Source organism: Chanos chanos, chromosome 2 (genome assembly GCF_902362185.1).
Source record: "Chanos chanos chromosome 2, fChaCha1.1, whole genome shotgun sequence".
NCBI lineage: Eukaryota > Metazoa > Chordata > Actinopteri > Gonorynchiformes > Chanidae > Chanos > Chanos chanos.
Window position 1 is genome coordinate 24,632,911 of NC_044496.1, and position 20,861 is coordinate 24,653,771.

The window sequence follows — 20,861 nt, forward strand, 5'->3', positions numbered from 1 at the left end:
CAGTCAGGACCATGGCAAACACATACTCATCAAGTTTATTTGCAAGCTAGTATTCAGAAAAAGGCTTTAACATTTATTACATTGTGAAGTCCACAAAATTAGCAATTATTCAGAAACACTTTTTACATTCAGAGCTTGTAATAAACAGTCACTCCTCATACTTTCTCAATAGGTATGTGATTTTTTCTTCTCTCTGTAGCTTCTGCTTTTCCTGTCTCTTTATTTGTTCCTCAGATTAATAGCCTCTCTCTATTTTATTCTCTACTGTTAGACCATCTCTCTCTCTCTCCTTCTCTCAGTGATGCTCTTGAGGCAAAGCAAAATCACCTGCATATCTGTCAGAGCAGCACAGCACTGAAAATCCCAAGGGAGCAAGAGAGAGCAGAGAGAGAGAGGGAGAGAGAGGCCCCTTACCACTGATGGTTGAGTGATGCATTTTCCTTTCCCAGAGCACTGTGGGTCACTGAAGCGACTGCCCGGCTCCACACAGCTGCTGGCCTTCACTGTGAGATGAAGGCGCAATGTGACCTCCAGGCCAACAGGGGCACCAAAATGCAACACACCTAACAGAGGAAGAAATAAAGATACAACATTTTAAATAAACTAATGTGATAAAGCACTTGATAAAAACATTTTCTGTGTGCATGACTCTATGTCTAAATAAAATAGTGTTGGAATAATTAGAAGAGAAAAAATTAAAGCCTGCATCAGGATCACAGACTGTGTTGTAATCCACTGTTTCCCAACCCTGCTCCTGGAGTCTCACAGCATCACACAGTCCCGAGAGAGATCAAGCATGTTCAGCCTCTGTGAGAGGCATCATAAGACAATTGTAAATGACTAAATGGAACAATGGGAAAGACACACTGACTGATATACTAGAGTGTAACTGTATCTCTGAGGGGGTCTCAATGCACATCTGAGGTTCCTCTCTGTGGTAATTTAGTATTTAGATGACCTACTGTGCAAAAACAGCATTAAGGGGAAAAACATGTAAAGATATTAATGATACTGATTGTGAAGTGTTGATGCAGCTGTGATCATATTTATGTGTATAATTATCATTCAGCTGGTGTGTCTCTGTGGTCTAAAAATAGAAACAGGCCCAAATGAAGATGAACAGCTTCTAACAGAGCTGTGATCTGAGCCAATGAGGTGTGAACTGGACAGGGGAGGCAGTGCACAGAGCACCATCCACACACTGCGCCATAAACCAGAAGGATTCTGCTCAGCACTATAAATGGCCTGTAACACCATTTTGTTGGGGGTTTTTTTTCCTCCTCTTTTCTAAATTGCCCATCTCCACAGCATTTAAAATAACTTTAAAATGTATGGTTCTCAAGAAACATGTTTTTCTTAGTAAAACAGTTTTCATTTTGTTTGCATGCATATGAAAATCAAGAGTGCATTAAACCTAAATATTATGGCACCATTTGATTGGCATCTCTATAATTATGTTTTCACATCTTCTTTCATAGGGTAGAGTGTTACTGCATTTTTATTTTCCCCATCTCCCCAAACAGCTGCTTAAACAAACATCCAAAGATGCAAAGAATCTTTTTTTTCCTGATGAAAACTAAAAACACTTTGTGTCCTCATCTCCATTCCCACAGGATAGTTGGTGGGTTTGCTTTAGACATACAATTCTAAGCTTCAAAAAAAAAAAATCTTAATACTTTAAATAGTACAGCCAAAATGCATCAATATCCCAGGGCATTACATTGAATATAATTCCATGTCACTCACATTCATGTCAGCTCCTGACACCAGTGTAACTGGAGGCCTCCCCAATCACAGAGCAGCTATACTCTTCCATTGCTCTGCCACCCTTGTTCATCTGTTTGTGTTATGTGTTATGACAGAGCAGTGCACCGATACTCAGAGTGTTGAGGCCCAGGGCCACTCCTGGACAATAATAGGAGGTCCAGGCCCAGTAGTTGTAATTACACAGTAATGATAGTAAATTATCAAATAATTACACATTTTTTCCATTCATTTAGGATAGAACAGCCAGTTTTTGTTATTTACTTTACTGTGCTTTCTGTTGGCCATTGTTGCTAACTAACACATTGACTGAATGGCTGACAGCCAGGAGCAGGACCCTAACAGTCAGGTACTGCTGTCTCACTCATCAACAGAGTTGAAATATCGTTTGAGGACTGTGGCTCACCTGGAATTCAAGATGTGAATACAAAATAGAACACTGATTTGCAGGCCATTTGAAATCGGTTCACGGGCAGGAAATGGCAACAATGCAGTATTGTGATACTGTTTCAGTGAGATGTTTGTGACAACTTTGTAACAGAGTTGTGCTGAATACATAGAGGGTAGTTTCATGTGATGTTATGGGGGAGTTGATGAATTGAAACATAGCTGTTTTTTCTCTCATGTCTCTTACCATGAGGACACAGGTGTTGGTGTTTTTAACATCAGCCAACTGCATTAGCACTGCAGCACAACATAGGCACGGCGGACACAACTGAAACAAGCTCGTCCACAGACAACCTCAGTGCTTTGACCTTATTCTTAGTATGTTATCAGTGTTTCTGTAGTATATCCTGGCCGTCCTCACACACACATAGACACGGGGGGGGGGGTGGGGGGGGGGGGGGTAGTGAGTGTGGCTTACTGATGAAGTAGTTGTGACCGAGAGGGAGGGACTGGTCAGGGACGACAAGTCCGTCTGCAGCCTGCTGGAACCAGATGATGGTGCCGTCTGCCACGGAGCACTGCTGAAAGCCAGCATTACCTACACGCCATAATACTGGAGCCCCACTCACGTTCACCAGTAGCCTGAAGAGAGAGAGAGAGAGAGAGAGAGAGAGTCAGATAAAAAGGCAGAGATGGAAGGAGTAGGGAGCATTAGAAATGGGTGATCCAAATGGAGGCAGAGCACTATGGGAAAGATGAGATGATCAAACGGGGGAAGCAGAAGATCAAATAGGAGGGACGGTGGAGATAGTGGATTATCCACCTGTCACAGTAACATTAACTGATCCTAACCCTAGGACTGTACTCATTAACATCTGTCACAGTAACCTTAACTGATCCTAACCTGGGACTGTACTTATTGACATTCTCCGTCTAATATTTGTGTTTCATCCTGCCACTGTACTCCACCCTCTCTCTCTCCTTCTCTGTCTCTCTGCTTCCTTCCCCACCGCTCCCTCCCTCTGCCCCCCTCACTTTCTTTCTTCCTTTTTCATTCCTTCTCCCTCTCTCTCTAACTCATTAAAATCATAGGTCAGGTAAATTAATCATGTTGAACATGGAGCTGATCCATTACTCATCTCAGACTGCGTGTGTCAATTAGAAATGGAACTGCACACAAGCAGAGAGGAGGCATTAGAGACACATTTGAACTTCAATGTGCGCACGCACATGCACACACACATACACACACACACACACACACACACACACACACACACACACTATGTGATCCTCACAGCTTAAATATAGCTTTAATTACTGCACTAAACTTTAATATATTTTTTTCCGTCCACATATGATCATGATTGTGTTAACAAGGTAATGTTTATATGAAGGCAAATGCCAAATCAAACAGAATAATTACACACTATAGAGTGGCAGGAATAAATGAGTGTTAACGTTTATCTCATTTTTTGTACCAGGCACCTGAAATATAAGTGAGTACCGGAAGGGAACTGTGGTGTACATTTTTTATTTGTGTGGATTTATTCCGTCACAGTAATCTGCTCTACTGGTATTGTGGTTGAGAAGAGGGATGACTCATGTAAGGATGCAGAGACTGGAGTGAGACACAGCTGAGCTGGAAAAGGTGCAGAGATAAGAGGCTGAAGCGAGAAGACTGAGAGTCTTACTTGACAGCAGTTTCCTCAGCAACCTCCATAGAAACAGTCATCATTCTGAACGTCTCACTGCCAGCAGAAGTCACGCAGTCTGATCCCTCAGTGACCTAACATACACACCAAGGAATGGTTCATACAGTTACACACAGTCAACTATCTACAGCTCATACACACTCATGCACACAAAAAACACACAAACACACACACACAGAGGCCCACACAACTTTACCTGTTCTTCCTCCCACTCAACCTCCGCAACTCTCTGCCCAGGTTTGGGTTGCCATGGCTGCAGTGTGGGTGGGGCTTCTGTGGTAGTGGGGATGGTGGTTGGCTGAGAGGGTTGAGTGGCAGTTGCAGGAGTAGCTGGAGTGGCATGTTCAGGGGCAGGGCTCTCTGCTAGATCCCAGCTGGGCTCAGCGAGGTCAAAAATGGCTTGGTCACACCTCTCACCTCCAAATCCCTCACTGCACTCACAGATGAAGCCCTCACCCTCATCACTATGACTACAGTTGCCATGGAGACAGGGGCTGCTAGAACAGGGATCTGCAAAGAACTGAAAACAAAAGAACAAAATATAAAAGTGGAGTAAATAAGGCTCTTCTATTGCACCAATCAGAGTGCAGACAAGAATACTACTTTGGAAAAAAAAAAAAAAAAAGTAAAGACTGCTGTCAGTCTGTCCTCCCACAGTCTCCACACCAATTAGGGGACAGTAATGGCAGTTTTTTTTCTTTTTTTTTGCATTGGGAACAGTAAAGGACTCTTGTGGGTAGACTCAAGCAGAGAGAGGGACCGAAGCTGGTGAAGTGGTGTTCAGGTGAGCGTTGAGGTAAAGTCCCCTGTGGTAAGAGCTGTTCTGGCCTCTGCCATTACTCATCCTCTGTTCTTTATTACCTCTCAGATTCTCTCAACCTGCTTACACTGCACAGACCTAAACAGTGGACCAATGCTAAATTTAAGTTTTCAGCCCTCACTTCATCTTCCCCAATCTTCTTCTCATGCTTTTAGCATTTATCTTCTCTTTTTCTTCGCATAAAAAGGGAAATAAACAACTTTCTTTTAGGGTATCTTGTTGTGAGTATGTTTAAAATGAACTGTCTTTTGTAATTATTAGGCTTCCCACCAAATTGCAGACATATTCTACAAGATCCACAATATAACAAACATGCAAATGAAAATGAACAAAAAAAAGAAAAGAAAAAACCCTCAGATGGTACAAGCACAACACTGAGGTAAACACATATTGAAAAAAGAAGGCTTGAGAAGAAGTACACGTGTAAACCATTCATGTTGTGGTAATCTACTCTACACAAACACAGTTTCTACTGACCTTCACAATAACACACACACTGAATGACTGACTTAGAGTGATAAGAGACGAGAGAGACAGAATATTTGTGCATGTATGAGAAAAAGGCAGAAAGAGAGCAAGAGAGAGAGAGAGAGAGAGAGAGAGAGTACTGGCAGATATTTGTTTATATGTCGAGAAAAGATTTTGAAGATTTTTCAGAGCGAAATGAAGGACAGCAAGGTGAGCACCTGCACCATCTCTCATTTAACAGCATTGTGTTAAACACCATCAATGAACTCACTACCCATCCATCCATGCACACACGCATATATTTTTTCTGCTCAGTATCTCATAAATCCTCACATGCTTTGCCTAAAACACACAGAAATCACTGTTAATAAGTGATGGGTTTTTTTTTTAATTTTTTGGTTTATTTTCGTTATCCCTGGACTCTATACAACTCCACTGTCTGTATTTTTGAACATGCAAATGTAACCCGCTACAGTAATTACACATCCTGGCCCAGTGGAAGAAATGGAGCAGACACCAGTGCTCTGTAATGAAAGGGTTGTTTTGTTTAACTGGCTAAATAATGTTATTGAGAAATTTGGTTATCAAATAAATTAAATAAGTAAATGAAATGGATAAATAATGAAACTTATAAGAGTACTATTCCACGAAGACAAATAACAAAACACATGAAGTATCATATCACAATCAAATGTTCAGCACAATTTAAATATCAGTAGACAGCTGACATGTTGGGTGCACCATTAAGATGCATGAGTGTGTGTGTGTGTGTATGTGTGTGTGTGTGTGTGTGTGTGTGTGTGTCTATGCCTGTGTGTATGTGTGTGTGTGTCCTGTGTGTGGACCACAGAGGCATAACACACAACACAGTTCAAAGTTCAGCTGGTGGCTCCAAGGGATGCTTAAATGAAGCATTTCTTCTTGACATGCAATTTCCTTCCTAGTCTGTGTGGTTCACCATCTCCTCAGAAAATCCAATCACACCAAAACAAACAAACAAACAAACAAACAAGAACCTAACTTCTGTTATAAAACAAGGCTTACAATAATCAATTCTCAGCAAATGCACTTTTACCACTTTAAGAGCAGCAAAGTTATGAAACTTTAGCAAAAAATATACACTACATCAGAGTTGATTCCAGTGAATATTAATTTCATCTTGTCATACATTGATCCTCTTTCTTTTAAATTTATATGTGTAATCATGGTTCAGATCATCAACATACAATAACTACAGATATGAATAGCTACAGTTGTAATATTACAAATGACCTAGGAGGCTTGTGACTTACATAGTCAGCACCAACATTCAGGAAATTATAATGCCACAAGCAAGATCAATTACCTCATCTTCTATCAAAAGTAAAGTTTACTCACACACAACAATATAAATATAAAGTGATAATCAGCATATGATTAGCGATCACTCAACATTGACAACACTTAAGTTTACATACAGCTTAGTATTAAGTGGAATCAAAAAGCTAATAATGTAACAGAACATAGCCTAACTGAACTGGCTTAATGAAAGTTAATTAACTCACCTCAAAATAAAGTCAAAGTAACTCACCAAGAGCATATCAGCATCAGCATCTCAGCTGAATTGTTTCAGACTTGTTCCAGCATACTTATCTAATGGGTTGCCCAAACAAATAGCCAGTTTGCCATCTACAATTATTGATAAGCAGAATAATAATACGCAGATATAAAAACTCATTCAAATGACAAAACTGGAAGTGATATCAACACATACCCTCACACACACATCAAATTATACACCGCCCACTTTTTACTCACTGGTCACTTTATGGGGTAGGCCTATACCTACCTTACCGGTAAAACGTACAAAGCTGTGGCCAGCTTTGAAGAAGAGGCATGTCTTTTTCCCCCAAAAAAGTAGATCTTTTATTATGAAATGTTTTTCTGAATTGGCTTTTATTTTGACTTTTTGGATTTTTTGTTTTCTCAGTGTGACTGTTGGTTTGAGAGTGTTCCTCTACCCAAACATATCTAGACAACAGTAATCCTATGGTCAGAAATTGACTGTTGATGAAGGGCTAGAGGATGGCTAATATAAACTGTGCATGGCAACAGATGGGCCATAGCCCCTAACCGTAGCCTCTAACTGCAAGGAAGGTGCTTCTAAAGTGGCCAGTGAATGTATTTATATTACACTAAGAAAAAGAAATTGTAATAACTGCAATAATATTGTACTTGCAGATTTTGTACTTTGCAAGTGTATGAATGAGTATATGTAAGTGTGTGTGTGTGTGTGTGTGTGTGTGTGTGTGTGTGTGTGTGTGTGTGCGTGTGTGTGTGGTTAGCAATCCTTCTATGACAGTACAACAAATGAAGTGCGTCTAAATAGAGCATAAATGACTCCCCTCTTCAACCATTCACAGTTCATTAACTCTCTCTCTCTCTCTCTCTCTCTCTCTCTCTCTCTCTCTCTCTCTCTCTCTAAGTGTGCAGCACCAACCTACTCCCAACCATTCCCACAACAGTAGGGAGTATGGTGGAAATAAAAACACACATACCCTGGGTGAAACTTCACGCACTACACACAGTGCAATTAGATATTTTTTACATAATTCTGAGTTCAGACTGAAGTCCTCGCATGCGTACAGGCATTGCATCACTATGTATAATAATCAGTTGTAATGTACCAGGTATTGCAAAGGGACATGGGCTCCTGTCTGTTCAACTCTCAATGCAGTAGACAGCAGAGACAGATGTACGGACTAAATCAGAGCCAATCAAAAGTACCAGCAAAGCAGATGATTTAAAAAATGAAATACTCTGTAAAATCAACAGGTGCTGAGCTAATTCAGCATATATGTGTAGTATGATCAAAATCTCTCAAACGCGGCTGCTCTCGATGTTTGACAAATGGCATTTTACAGTTGAGATAATCCATTTACTCATTTGGAGCAATTTTCCGGGAGTGAACAGGGATCGATCCGAATTGGTAGGGGGGTCTGGAATGCCATTAAATGTATCACAGCCATCAATGTGAGACTGGAGTGAGCAGACTGGGAATCTGGCCTGAGTCCAGCTCTACTCTTCTAGAACCCCCTTTTTTCTCCCTCCTCCATTTCTTTCTGTATCTCCTAGTCTACAGTATCAGTCGCAATGTAGGACCATAAGACTGAAGTAATTTTAATACTGATATAATCATTCTCTCTTATAAATATTGTTACAATAACTATGTTAACAAACATTAAGGCTTCTCCAGGGATTCATTTCTGTCTTTTTGCATTTTCGATGTTTATACAGTGTTTGTTGTCAACAAAGAGGGAAAAATCAGACCTTGCAACAACACCATTACATGCACGCTGGGCAGACGTTCAAGGCTAACATTCAGTAGAAAATCAATGTGGCATTCATCTTTCTGTTTGTCGTCTGGACCCAACCATCCTCGTCAGAACAAAGAAGGATGGTGACGGTGCCTGTGTATGTATTGACTCATCACTGGGGCAGATGTTGTGGGGTCGTGCGTTGGCCCAAATCCAGTGGCCTCAGCAGCTTGGTGATGGTGTATAATTGTGCCAGGCCCAGTGAGGCAGTTTATTCCACAGTAAAGGTTTATGGGAAATGATTCCTCTGGGTAAATGGGTGGGAGAGAGTGACTTATTCATCCACCTACACACACTCACCCACACACACACACACACACTCAAGACAACCGGCTTGACCACAGTAAAGGGCTCCAGCTTAAGCAGGAAGATGGGAATTGGACACTGTTCCAAATGGCAGCACTTTGACATGCACTAACATGAAGTGTGGTACAGGTCAGATCCAATGTACGCAGGTCTGGAATGGAGGAGTAGCCGGATAAAGTAAGACGTCTAATGCTTTCCCATGCCTTTGTGGTTAAGCCTGTTGGACTTTCTCCAGGAGCTTGTTCTCATGCAAATTTTATTTCATTAGATATGAAACGTTGCAGGGAGATATGGATTGACTTTATTTCATTAGACAAACGTCAAAGGGAGATTCAGGCTGGAAGGACATTACTGTCACTGTGGGGCTCTGAAACCATCTCAGAATGATTGGAAAAGCTGTGTTTCCATGGCTACCATAGCTAGCTAACTTTAAAGCAATTACTCAGCACTGAGGGAACCTTCCATGTGGGTGTGTTTGTGTGTGTGGATGAATTTGTATGATGTGTGTGTGTGTGTGTGTGTGTGTGTGTGTGTGTGTGTGTGTGTGTGTGTGTGTGTGTGTGTGTGTGTGTGTGACTGTACAGGTGGGTGTGATGGATGAAAAAGCGAATGATTGTTGACACAAAATTTATTTGTGCTTTTTTGCTCACATGTAAGTAGATTGGTTCCTTTGTGTGAGTATAAATTCTGAAATAGGTGTGTACTTCCTTGCTACACACCTACATGTGTACTAACACACACACACACACTGCATTAATTGGGATCACAAATATTTTAGAGAGAGACCCCTTTCAGATCTTTTTGCCAGTGGCCCTTATGATGGACTGCACTAGATTCTTTCATCTTTTAAGTTCATCTTAAGAAGAGTGATCCTGAAGGAATGCTTATATAGGCTTATGTCAGTATCACCAGAAGCTACACTGACCATATAAGGAATGAGTGGGAGGAGTTAGATCACATTACCCTCTATTTACATAACTCTCCCAAGAGAAACATCAAATGAAAGTTTTGTCAGGGGAACTAAAGCATTCATTGGAGCTGATAAGATGTTATTACGCGAGTCTGCAGAGGGAGTGATGATATAACGACCCTCATCCTTTCTCCTCTACCCTTCCTTCTCGTGCATGCTCTCTTTTTAATCATTCAGTCAACAGAGGAACTCTTTGATCATATAAAAAATACATCTCTTCTTTTGCCTGGGATAACATCTTCATGATTCATTCCTTTTCTCATAGATTATGCAATAACATAATTGTAAACACATATATTTCATTAGTCTTTATTAAATTTTGAACTTATAAACATGCTGCAAAGTGTGGTTTGAAGCTTTGGGACCTGTTGCCACCATACGTGGCCATTCTCTACATGACAAGCCTGCTTGAATGTTATTGTGTCTTAGAGAGAGACAGAGAATGAGAGGAAAGCTGTCTAACTGATGTCTTTATGCAGCAAGGCAATTAAAAGCTTTCACCATCGGAAGGTGTAAAGCAGAACATCCTTTTTGGCTCTGCATCAGTATGGAGGAGCAATACCTTTTGTGTAAGAGGGGTTATTCCAATCACGAACAGAGCAAATTCTACAGCAAATTAATGAGAATGCGGTAGGACAGAGACAGAAAGAGAGAGAGAGAGAAAGAGAGAGAGAGAGAGAGAGAGAGAGAGAGAGAGAGAGAAAGCCTCCTGAGGATGGCATAGGTAGAGAAATGAATCTTTCCTTTTATAATGAGGTTGTATAAGCAGTTTGCATAATAACCCTGGCTTCATTTAAATCTCCCAATCACACATAGCACTGAAGAAATATAGTGTCTCAGTGAGACAGCTTTAATCATATACCACGGGAACTGGGTCAAAGGGCATTCTAGTCAAGTAAAATCTGCAAAATTTAGGTTTTCGTTTTTTTAAGCATCTGCAAAACCCCTTCCAATTAGTATCAGTTCAGTTTGTGTATCTGTTTAATCATGAGATCTATAAATTCTTTTCCTGATGGCAGGGCTCAATATGTGTTTGACACAGTCCGAGTTGTCTGTTCATAAACAGGATATGGATCCAAACAGAACCCTGGGCCACTGTCACATAAGCTTGTTATGTAATTAATTTTAAACTGCCACAATCATAACTAAACGATGAGACCTACAAACACAGAGTCAGAGTCAGAGTCACAGACAGTGAGTCACAATTAAGAATACTGCCTACTGGAATGATAAACGCTTTGTAGAGGAGAAAACAAGAGCTGGAGTGTGAGTGGAGCACAGGTACAGCTTTCCACCAACCCACATACACACCTATGGTTGAAATAGCAGCTTTGGCACCAGTGAGAGAGATGTGAAAGTGAAAGAAGGTGTAGAGTTCTTTTTTCAAAAGAGCGAGGGAAGACAAGAGGAAAGACAAGAGGAATAATTGAGAGGTGAGGGAGTTGAGGGGAGGGGAAATTCTGGCAAAGGACAGACAGGTGGAAAGACAGAGAAAGAAGAAAGAGAAAAGAAAATCAAACACGTCTGGGAAAAAAATCTACAGATGAAAACGACAGTCTCTGTTACCTTTTGAGTAGAGATAAAAGAAAGGGCTGAGGGACAGAGAGAGAGAGAGAGAGAGAGAGTGAGAGAGAGAGAGGAGAGAAGAAAACAAAGCAAATCTTTACATTTGTAATGGAGGCAGGGAAAGGAACAGAAAAGAGTGCAAAAAGACACCCACACACACACAGACACACACACCCCCACACACACACATACAAATACATTCCATCACATCCCTAATACTCACAAAAGAGTCCAGTCTACTACATATTCAAGCCAATTTTCGATTCCTACCCTAATGTCTCCTAATAGCTAAATGGCTTGGTGAGCCATGCTTCGGATAGCAGAATGAGTGTACTACTGAACATGTTTTTGGCTATGCTGTGCATGTACTCTTATCTGTCTTGTCTTATATGCACTTATGGTATCCCTGCTGGCTGTCTATAAGAAAAGCAACAATTACACTGATGAATGTTAAGGTATGAAAGTTCAATCCTGATCCACCAATGTTAAAGAAAGCTTACTGATGTACTGGTATCGCTCCCTGTGCTGCACTACCCAACACATTACACCTCTCTCACTCCAGCAGCTCAGCCTTTTGTGTCCTCCCCAAATCCTAAGCTGTGCAGAGGTGCTGAACAGGCAGTGAGAGGCAGAGAAAGAGGGATAAAGAGATGGATGACAATAGGGATGACTCAGTCAAACTAGAACATTTCGCACATTGTTGTTTACATTAGATGTTTGTGACAGGGGTACAGTAATACATTTAACATTCTCTAGAACCACAGCACGACATACAAAGGCCTAGGCACGCGCGCACACACACACACACACACACACACACACACACACACACACGTGTGCACGGTCTCCAACAAATACAGACACACTACACCTGTTTTCTTTAGCCTCTGGTCTCAGCTTTCTTTTCTATCACTGCCTCCTTCCCTCCACACACACACACACACACACACACACACACACACAAACACACACATACACCGTGAGTTTCTTCTGTGTGCAGGTGGAGTCTTCTGCTTCTTCTCTCCTTTTTAATTTAAACTGTGTGATGCAGGAAATGTTGAATGGAAATAGCAGCCATATGAGAGAGAAAGAGGGAGAGAGAGAAACTTTAATAGACTAATTTAGAATGCGTTCCACACACACGACTCTGTTCCTCTGGCAGGTCAGCCTTGTTTGGTTTGCATATTAGCGTCAACACACAGAACCACAGGGCCAGATTAATGATTCGTCTCCTGGCCAATTAAAACACATCACACTCTAAGCCAATCAAAACAGTCTGAGGACTGCTGTGGAAACAGAAACATCAACATTAGCACACAGGATGCCTCTGTGTGTGTGTGTGTGTGTGTGTGTGTGTGTGTGTGTGTGTGAAGGGAAGGGAAGGGAAGGGAAGGAGGCAGTGATAGAAAAGAGACCTGACAACAGAGGGGAAAGAAAACAGATGTAGTAAGACACATTCATAACGTGTTACTTGGCTACACTGTCAAGTGAAAGAACTTTAAAATGTCTGCAACGAGACTTCACAAAAGAAACTAACCAAAGAAAAGTTTAAAACCTCCTGCTAGCATTTCCCCTCATATAAGGGGAGTTGATAAATGACTTACCTTAGTTCTGCCGAAAGTTTAGCAGTCAGCCTCTGGATGGAATTGCACCACAAATGCTACTGAGGAACATTGAGGCTGAAAAGGGCAGGAAACAACCTCAAATTCTGACTACATTTTCTGTCTAACATGACCACCAAACCTAAGCTGTACTTGGCCAGGCCACTGATGCGCATTAAAATTTGATGTGACAAACGGAAAGTTTTAAGCGACCGTGAACCTTCCTAAGAGAAACATGAAGTGAAGGTCATGAGCTCTGAATCCACTGGCTCAAAGCTTTCTGGGTACAGGGAGCTAAAAGAAAGGCACTAATTTGTCTTTTAAGATGAGCTCCCCTTGCGCTAGCTAATTCCCAGTGTCAGAACCCATAGTTTAGACATCTGATCTATCAACTGTAGACTGAAGCAAATCTGACTGTTATAAAATCACTTATTTCCCAGAACTGAGGGGGATGAGGCAGTGTGTGTGTGTATGTATGTATGCGTGTGCATGTGTGTGTGTGTGTGTGTGTGTGTGTGTGTGTGTGTGCGTGCTGAGAGAGCCTGTTGTTACATGATGTGATTTATTGGCTCTGTCAGGTAGACAGCAGAGCAGAGCCAAGCCGCTCATTACCACAGTCCATCACTCCTACAGTCAGAGAAGCCTGCCTGAAAAGCCACCATGAAGGCTCTGAAAGCCACAGCCTCTCATCTCCCTACTCCGTAGGGAGGAGGGGGACAGCGACTGACTCTCATCTGTGGCAGGACAGCTTGGCCAGCGAAGTGTGTGTGTTGAAGAGAGAAAAATCATCTCCTACTGGTGTCACATCGCTTCAGTGAGCAGATAGTGCACCGCTAATGACCTTCTATATTTCAGTGTGACATGTTGATTTTAATAGGTTAATAAGCATGGTGTATTAGTCCAGGTACACACACACACAGAGTTTACATTAAATAAAAGTAAGTGAATGCTATAACCCTCAGATACTGTCCATTAGTGGTGAGTATCCTTTTCATTTGAGACTTCTGTAAATGTTAGCTCAGGCGTTATTTTGGTTCTCACTTTAAAAAAGAAAAAACTCTGACATGAGATCAGTTTTAGAGATCAGAGTGTGACTGTGATTAGTCCTGACATCTATCATCTTTAATGCATGTCCAAACACAAATCACCCACAAGGGCCCATCTTCTTTGTTTGAATGAGTGCGTGTGTGCGTATTTGTGTCTCTGTGTGTGTGTGTGTGTGTCTGTGTGTGTGTGTGTGTGTGTGTGTGTTTTACAGGGTGTCCAAGGTTAAGCGCAGCATTGAGGAGTGTGATCAGAGAGGACAGAGATGAGTGTAGTTTTATGAAGGCCAGTGAGCAGAGTCATCAGGCTCCAATCTGAACTGCTCCAACACATCAAAGATCTGGCCCTTACATCAAACACACGCACACACACAGACTCACATGTACACACATGAGGGAGAGAGAAAAAGGGAGTGAGAAAGAGAGAGGCCTCTGAATGTTCAGGGACAGCAGAGTTGATTGATTTTGTGCAGTTTGATGACACATGAGGTGCCCACAACATGTGACCCACTTACAGTACCAGGTGAGGTCTGCAGAGAAAGAAAGAGAGAGAGAGAGAGAGAGAGTAAGAAAGAAAGAAAGAAAGAAAGAAGCGAGAGATGGGAAGATGGGATGGCAGGATTAAAGCTCCCAAAATGCTCTGACACAGAACAGCTTGATGTCATGGCAACGCGCACCCCAGAACATTCTGTTCCCAATTTTAACCCAGTGTTCATATAGGCGCATGCACCAGTGCGTGCACACACACATACACACACACACACGTTCAAACGCTCACGCACTCACAAAAATGGGGAAATAATAAAACCCTGTGGCAGGTGTAATACCCAGAGGAACACTAATGGACTTAAAACCCTTGTATTAGACAGAGTAAAATGTTAAAGAGTAAACCCTTGTATTAGACAGAGTAAAATGTTAAAGAGTAAACCCTTGTATTAGGCAGAGTACAATGTTAAAGAGCAAACCCTTATATTAGACAGAGTACAGTCTTAAAGAGTAAACCCTTGTATTAGACAGAGTAAAATGTTAAAGAGTAAACCCTTGTATTAGACAGAGTAAAATGTTAAAGAGTAAACCCTTGTATTAGACAGCGTAAAATGTTAAAGAGTAAACCCTTGTATTAGACAGAGTACAGTGTTAAAGAGTAAACCCTTGTATTAGACAGAGTACAGTGTTAAAGAGTAAACCCTTGTATTAGACAGAGTACAGTGTTAAAGAGTAAACCCTTGTATTAGACAGAGTACAGTGTTAAAGAGTAAACCCTTGTATTAGACAGAGTAAAGTGTTAAAGAGTAAACCCTTGTATTAGACAGAGTACAGTGTTAAAGAGTAAACCCTTGTATTAGACAGAGTACAGTGTTAAAGAGTAAACCCTTGTATTAGACAGAGTACAGTGTTAAAGAGTAAGCAGGTTAATGCTGACACATTACGCAAATGAGTTTATTTTGAGTAACACACACAGTTAATACTCATAATATGTGGTCCTAGTGGGTGCTGGGGTGGGGGGCAGAGTGTGAATTGACTAGAGATTTGGTCACCCACAGTAACTGGGCGTCTACACATGCTCATTTCTGTACAGTGTCCTTTATGCATAACGTGTCCAGATATATATTTTTGGTTGTCCATAAAACACTTAACCAGTTTTGAAAGGAAATGTCAGACAGAACCTGCATTGATGAACAGGGGATTGTCATGTGTCTGTGGATCATGACTGATTATGCTGGGGGGTTTTTTCTTCTTTTTCTTTTTAATTATTTTTAAATATTTTCAATTTTGAAATTTATGTTCTAATGACTCCAATGAGGAAAAGTGCAGAAAAGTGCATAACGGGTCTCTCTCTCTCTCTCTCTCTCTCTCTCTCTCTCTCTCTCTCTCTCGCATGTAGATCTATGAATTATACACAGTATATAAATAGCATGTAATGGTGAAAAGAAAAGGAAATCAAACTGTACTTCCAAGGGAAGGGAGCCACTCTTACAACACATACACATTATTAAGATAGATATTTTCTATAGGTGATTTACGCCTACTCTCTACATTAGTGCATATATTTGTGTGCTATGTGTGTGTGTTGGAAGAGAGGATGATGTGAGAAAGAGAAAGAGAAGCAGGTGGAGAAAAAGACCAGTGTAACTTTTAAGGCTGAAAGACACATCCTCACTTCTTGTGTGTCTTCTGAGATACCCTGTAACACCTCACTGAGTGTGTCTTCTGAGATACCCTGTAACACCTCACTGAGTGTATCTTCTGAGATACCCTGTAACACCTCACTGAGTGTATCTTCTGAGATACCCTGTAACACCTCACTGAGTGTATCTTCTGAGATACCCTGTAACACCTCACTGAGTGTGTCTTCTGAGATACCCTGTAACACCTCACTGAGTGTGTCTTCTGAGATACCCTGTAACACCTCACTGAGTGTGTCTTCTGAGATACCCTGTAACACCTCACTGAGTGTGTCTTCTGAGATACCCTGTAACACCTCACTGAGTGTGTGAGGAAGTAGAGAGAGAGAGAACACAATGTGCTGAATTACAGCAGTTCACACACACTCACACTGTAGAGTGGTAAAAACAGGTTTGTTCCTTTTGTTTCCTATGTTCCATTAAACTTTCCCACTTTTATCCTCTTCATTGGGAGTCGGGTGCAATTGTCTGACGTGTGTTATAATGAAAATAAAAATGCATTATTGTTGTTCCTCTTGTTGAATTTATTTGCAAAATAGAATGAAGATAAAACTGCAAAAATAAATTCCATCCAAAAGTTTCACAGGTTCCACTTGGTTGTGCAAACATGGTCAAAGACCGTTTCCGCTCGCACCTGTCTATTCCGCCTGGCCCGCGTCACCGCACCATCTTAAATCAATTTTATTCCCGCTTCTCCGATAGACAGACCCACTCATGAAATAATGAATACACACTAAACAATAAACAATAAATGCAAGATAAATTCCATTATCATTTCAACTTAAATGTAGAACAGAATAAATAAATTTCTTAATTTTGGTAGGGGTTCTTATTATAAATCAAGATAAAGTAATGGCTCCTACACACACGGATTATGGTTTTTTACACCAGTCAGAAGGTGTGTGTGTGTGTGTGTGTGGATGTGTGTGTGAGTGTGAGTGTGTATGTGCCTGTGCCTGTGCACATGTGCAGACGATTAGAATCAGGTCAGAGGTTCAGCACTAAACACATTTGTCCTTTTGCCCTTCACTTCTCTCCCTGGAGAGATTGTATCTTAGCAACCAGACAGACACGATCTTCATTTATATCTAATGTGTAAACATACACACAGACACATACTCACCCACATTCATACACACACACATACACAATCAAATGTATGTGTATAATGGGGACAGAACTTTTTAGACCTAATTTATTAACAATATCATAACCAAACACACACATACACATACACATACACACACACACACTCACACTCACACAGACAAACTCAATCTCCTCTGACGTTGAACACATGTGAACCATCCTCCAGTTTTCTCTCCATCTCACAAAAACTAATGATTCTCCGAACATCCTACCAGTTTCTCCATGGGCTTCACACCCACAGCATGGCAGTGCTAGCACACAAAATGACTGCACTCAGAGCTTTTGTCTGCAGGGCAGAAGAACAGACAGCACCACTGCTGAATAAGAGAGAAGACTGCAGTGCCTCATCTCTAGTGTCTACGCTGATGCAGCCCCCTTAGCCCCGGGGCCCTAAAATGATAAAAATAAAATTTAGGACAGATGTAAAAACAGCCCTGAGAAAAGAGAACAGGCCAGGCACACATCCATCAGTCTGGATAGCTTTTTAAAGTGATCCTTTAAAGGCGTAAATACTTATTAGTCAAGTAACAGCTCTGGAAACAAAGAGCCACATTCTCCAGAATGGTACACAAGTCAGTAGAGAGTAATTAGTGTAATATATGCTCATTATCGTACTTGAGTTTTTGATGGTGTAGGCGAGTGAATAAAGTCCCACAATAGAAATGAGTTCTTCACCATTCTTTAACTCACATGTAAGAAATAAACACAAAAAAACAGGAACAAAACTGACCACAGAGCACAGGCTGAAACTGAACTGAATAAGGAGGTACAATTAATCTAAATGAATTTCAGCAGTATAAGATGTTTCACAGTATGAACTGTGTTATTGTGCTATTGTTACAGAGTAGCAATTAGAATATTTCCACATGGATTACAACATTTTAGCTCCTGCATTAACAGCAAGTCATTGTTTCGATGGGGGTATCAGCATTGGATTCACTGACATTTTTCCATTGTCTTTTTTATAGTTTTCAGATCTTCCTCATCAGTCCCTCCATTCCTAAACCTTTCTCCTATTCCTCCATGACCACATCTCATCAGGACTATCTGTTTCTCCTCTTTCCTCTCAGACTGTGTGTGTGTGAATCTCACAGAATTTGGCCCCCAAAATAGCTGCTCACAGCTCAGAGCTGAGAGAGACCGTTCACAGTCTGATCACAGAAATACCACCACCATGATCAAACTATTGGATGAAGGCAACGGATATATTCCAGGCTTTAGCTGGTGGAGATTGTCTTTGATAGAGGAATAAATGGAACACAGACAGGGCTATTTTAATACCAGAGCTCTGTATTAACACACTGTTTCACAGACATGAAAGGGCAGCTGCACACTGACATGGAAATGAGTCTCCCGAATGGCCTGCAGCTTCTACCTTTCCCCAAGTAGATGCCAAATTAAGCCAAAGTGATCATCGTGAATACCAAACAGACAGTTTATCATGGTAATAGTATCGACTGTCTTTCATTTTGAAACAGATGCTACCTTTGCTCAAAACGCTTGCTAATATCCTTGAATACAGAGAGTCATTTCAAAGCCAGCGTGGCTTCTGTGTGGAAATTATTGCCCTCAGAAGAGCTTTGGTGCCTCAACTATCAAAGCATTAAACATCTGCGCTCAAACAACGATCACTTGGGACTATGAAAAAATTATGAGTCATGAATCGATTTGAGTTTGTTTGGGCTCTGAAAAGCACAAAGAGGCAAAATGCAAAAATTTTAGGTTGCCATAAATAATGACGTCAGTCTCAGATGTCTTTTAGAAAAACACCTACATCAAACAGTAATCTATAAAGCTCAGAGAATAAATATGCTGTTCAGAGGAAAGAGATGTGACTGGGAAAGAAGAGACACTGGGAATAAAGAGGAGACAGAAAAAATAGAGAGATAAACAGACTACAAGAGAAGAGAGAACAGTAAAAAGTGTCTGCTGTGTGACAAAATGATGTACACAGTCAGTTCCCCAAGGGCCCTTCCAGAATGTTCCTCTCCTCTCCATTTTTACCAGAGGACAAAAGGAGAGACTGACAGGATGTGGCGCCCCGTGGATCAGCCAAACGTTGCCGTTTCATTGCCGGCTTTCTTAATGTCACTATTTTAGTACCAGAGAATACGTCGCCATGGCAACAGCTCCTCACCATAATGTGTTACAGTGCCACAGTAGCGTTCAGCCCAGTCCCCCAGTGATTTTTATTAATTAAACGGAGGTTCAAGGACCAGCCAGGTGAGATAAAATCATGCCTGCTGTGACAGGGACAGAGATATGAGTACTAAACTACATCTGCCCTCTCAGACAACCACCAAACCTCACAGAACACCAACACCACCATTCAGAAAGTATGGCGCTACACTTTAAAAAAAAAAAAAAGAAAGAAAGAAAAAAAAAAGATGCTTAGTTAAACTTAGTTAAACTCTGTTGTTTGAGGTTAAAAAAAAAACAAAACAAGAACACTTCCTAATAGTGCAACATCTATAGGGAAAATATGACCAGCGTGCTGGCTGGTTCTGTTTACAGTAATTGGTTCTTGACTCAGTTCATTCATTAGACTGAGAACATTACACACACTGATATCACTGAGCTCCAGACGCTCATGAGCCAAAAACATGACCGTCCTCATACAGCCTGAATTTTAGCATGTGGACTCACACTGTTAACCATTTGGTTAAAAATGAAGACCTGGATGGTCATTTTTAGCATGCATGTGGAACCTGAGTGATTTCTGCTGTGAGTTCTTTTATCAGCCATGTCTGTTTGCAGACACATCAGTTCTGCTCCTTTCCTCTATCAGAGGGGATTCAGAGGGACGTCCATGTTCAGCTCCAGGAGGGAGGAGCAGTCAAAGGGGAGTAGCAGCTGTCAGCTCTCCAGGAGATGTGCACTAAAGCTACGGCTAAGTGGGGCTCAGCAGGAAGGTGACTGGGTTTCTGCCGGTCTGCTCCAGAGCTTCAACAGAGGCCGAGCCAGAGAGAGAATAGTAAACACAGTCCTGTCATCTCTCTCTGTCTCTCTCTCTCTTTCTCTCTTTCTCTGTCTCTCTCTCTTTTTCTAAATGTCCTGAGGGATATTTAGTCCGTCCTCTGATTCATGTGGGAATAAATTTGTGTTTTCAGATGACTGGTCCTGCAGAGACCACAGTGTAATCTGCCAAACTATACAGCAGCTGGATCAGCCGACCAACAACAGCTAACGAAATCTTTCAGAGAGCACCTAGGGACCACAGAATCTTATATCCATAGTGACTTATACAAACTGGGAAATGAGACGTTCCTCTGCAGCAGAATCTAGTAAGTCTTTGAAAATGAATGCATTCTTCATGGGTATGACATTGCTGCTAAACAAGCTGGAATATCAAAGGGAATGGCAGCAGAGCAGAGCAGAGAGCAGGCCTAATTAGCTGTTTCTGCATATACAGCAGTGAGGAGATATCCCTGGAGATATGTTCACTGACCAGCTCTCTATCTCCCTCACACACACACACACACACACACACACAAGCACATCACATCATTTTCATTTCATTTTCTTGTAAC

At 41.3% G+C, this 20,861-nt stretch overlaps 1 protein-coding gene across 1 annotated transcript in view; it reads right to left on the reverse strand.

Annotated features, from left to right (window-relative positions):
• Nucleotides 1–20,861, reverse strand: part of dner (delta/notch-like EGF repeat containing) — a 38,484-nt gene that overhangs the window by 12,615 nt on the left and 5,008 nt on the right. The window contains exons 2-5 of the mRNA XM_030765184.1: nucleotides 4,063–4,386; nucleotides 3,846–3,940; nucleotides 2,630–2,793; nucleotides 415–563 (exon numbers count right to left, since the gene is read on the reverse strand). Of these exons, the coding sequence (XP_030621044.1) occupies nucleotides 415–563; nucleotides 2,630–2,793; nucleotides 3,846–3,940; nucleotides 4,063–4,386 (732 nt within the window). The remainder of the gene's footprint in view (nucleotides 1–414; nucleotides 564–2,629; nucleotides 2,794–3,845; nucleotides 3,941–4,062; nucleotides 4,387–20,861) is intronic.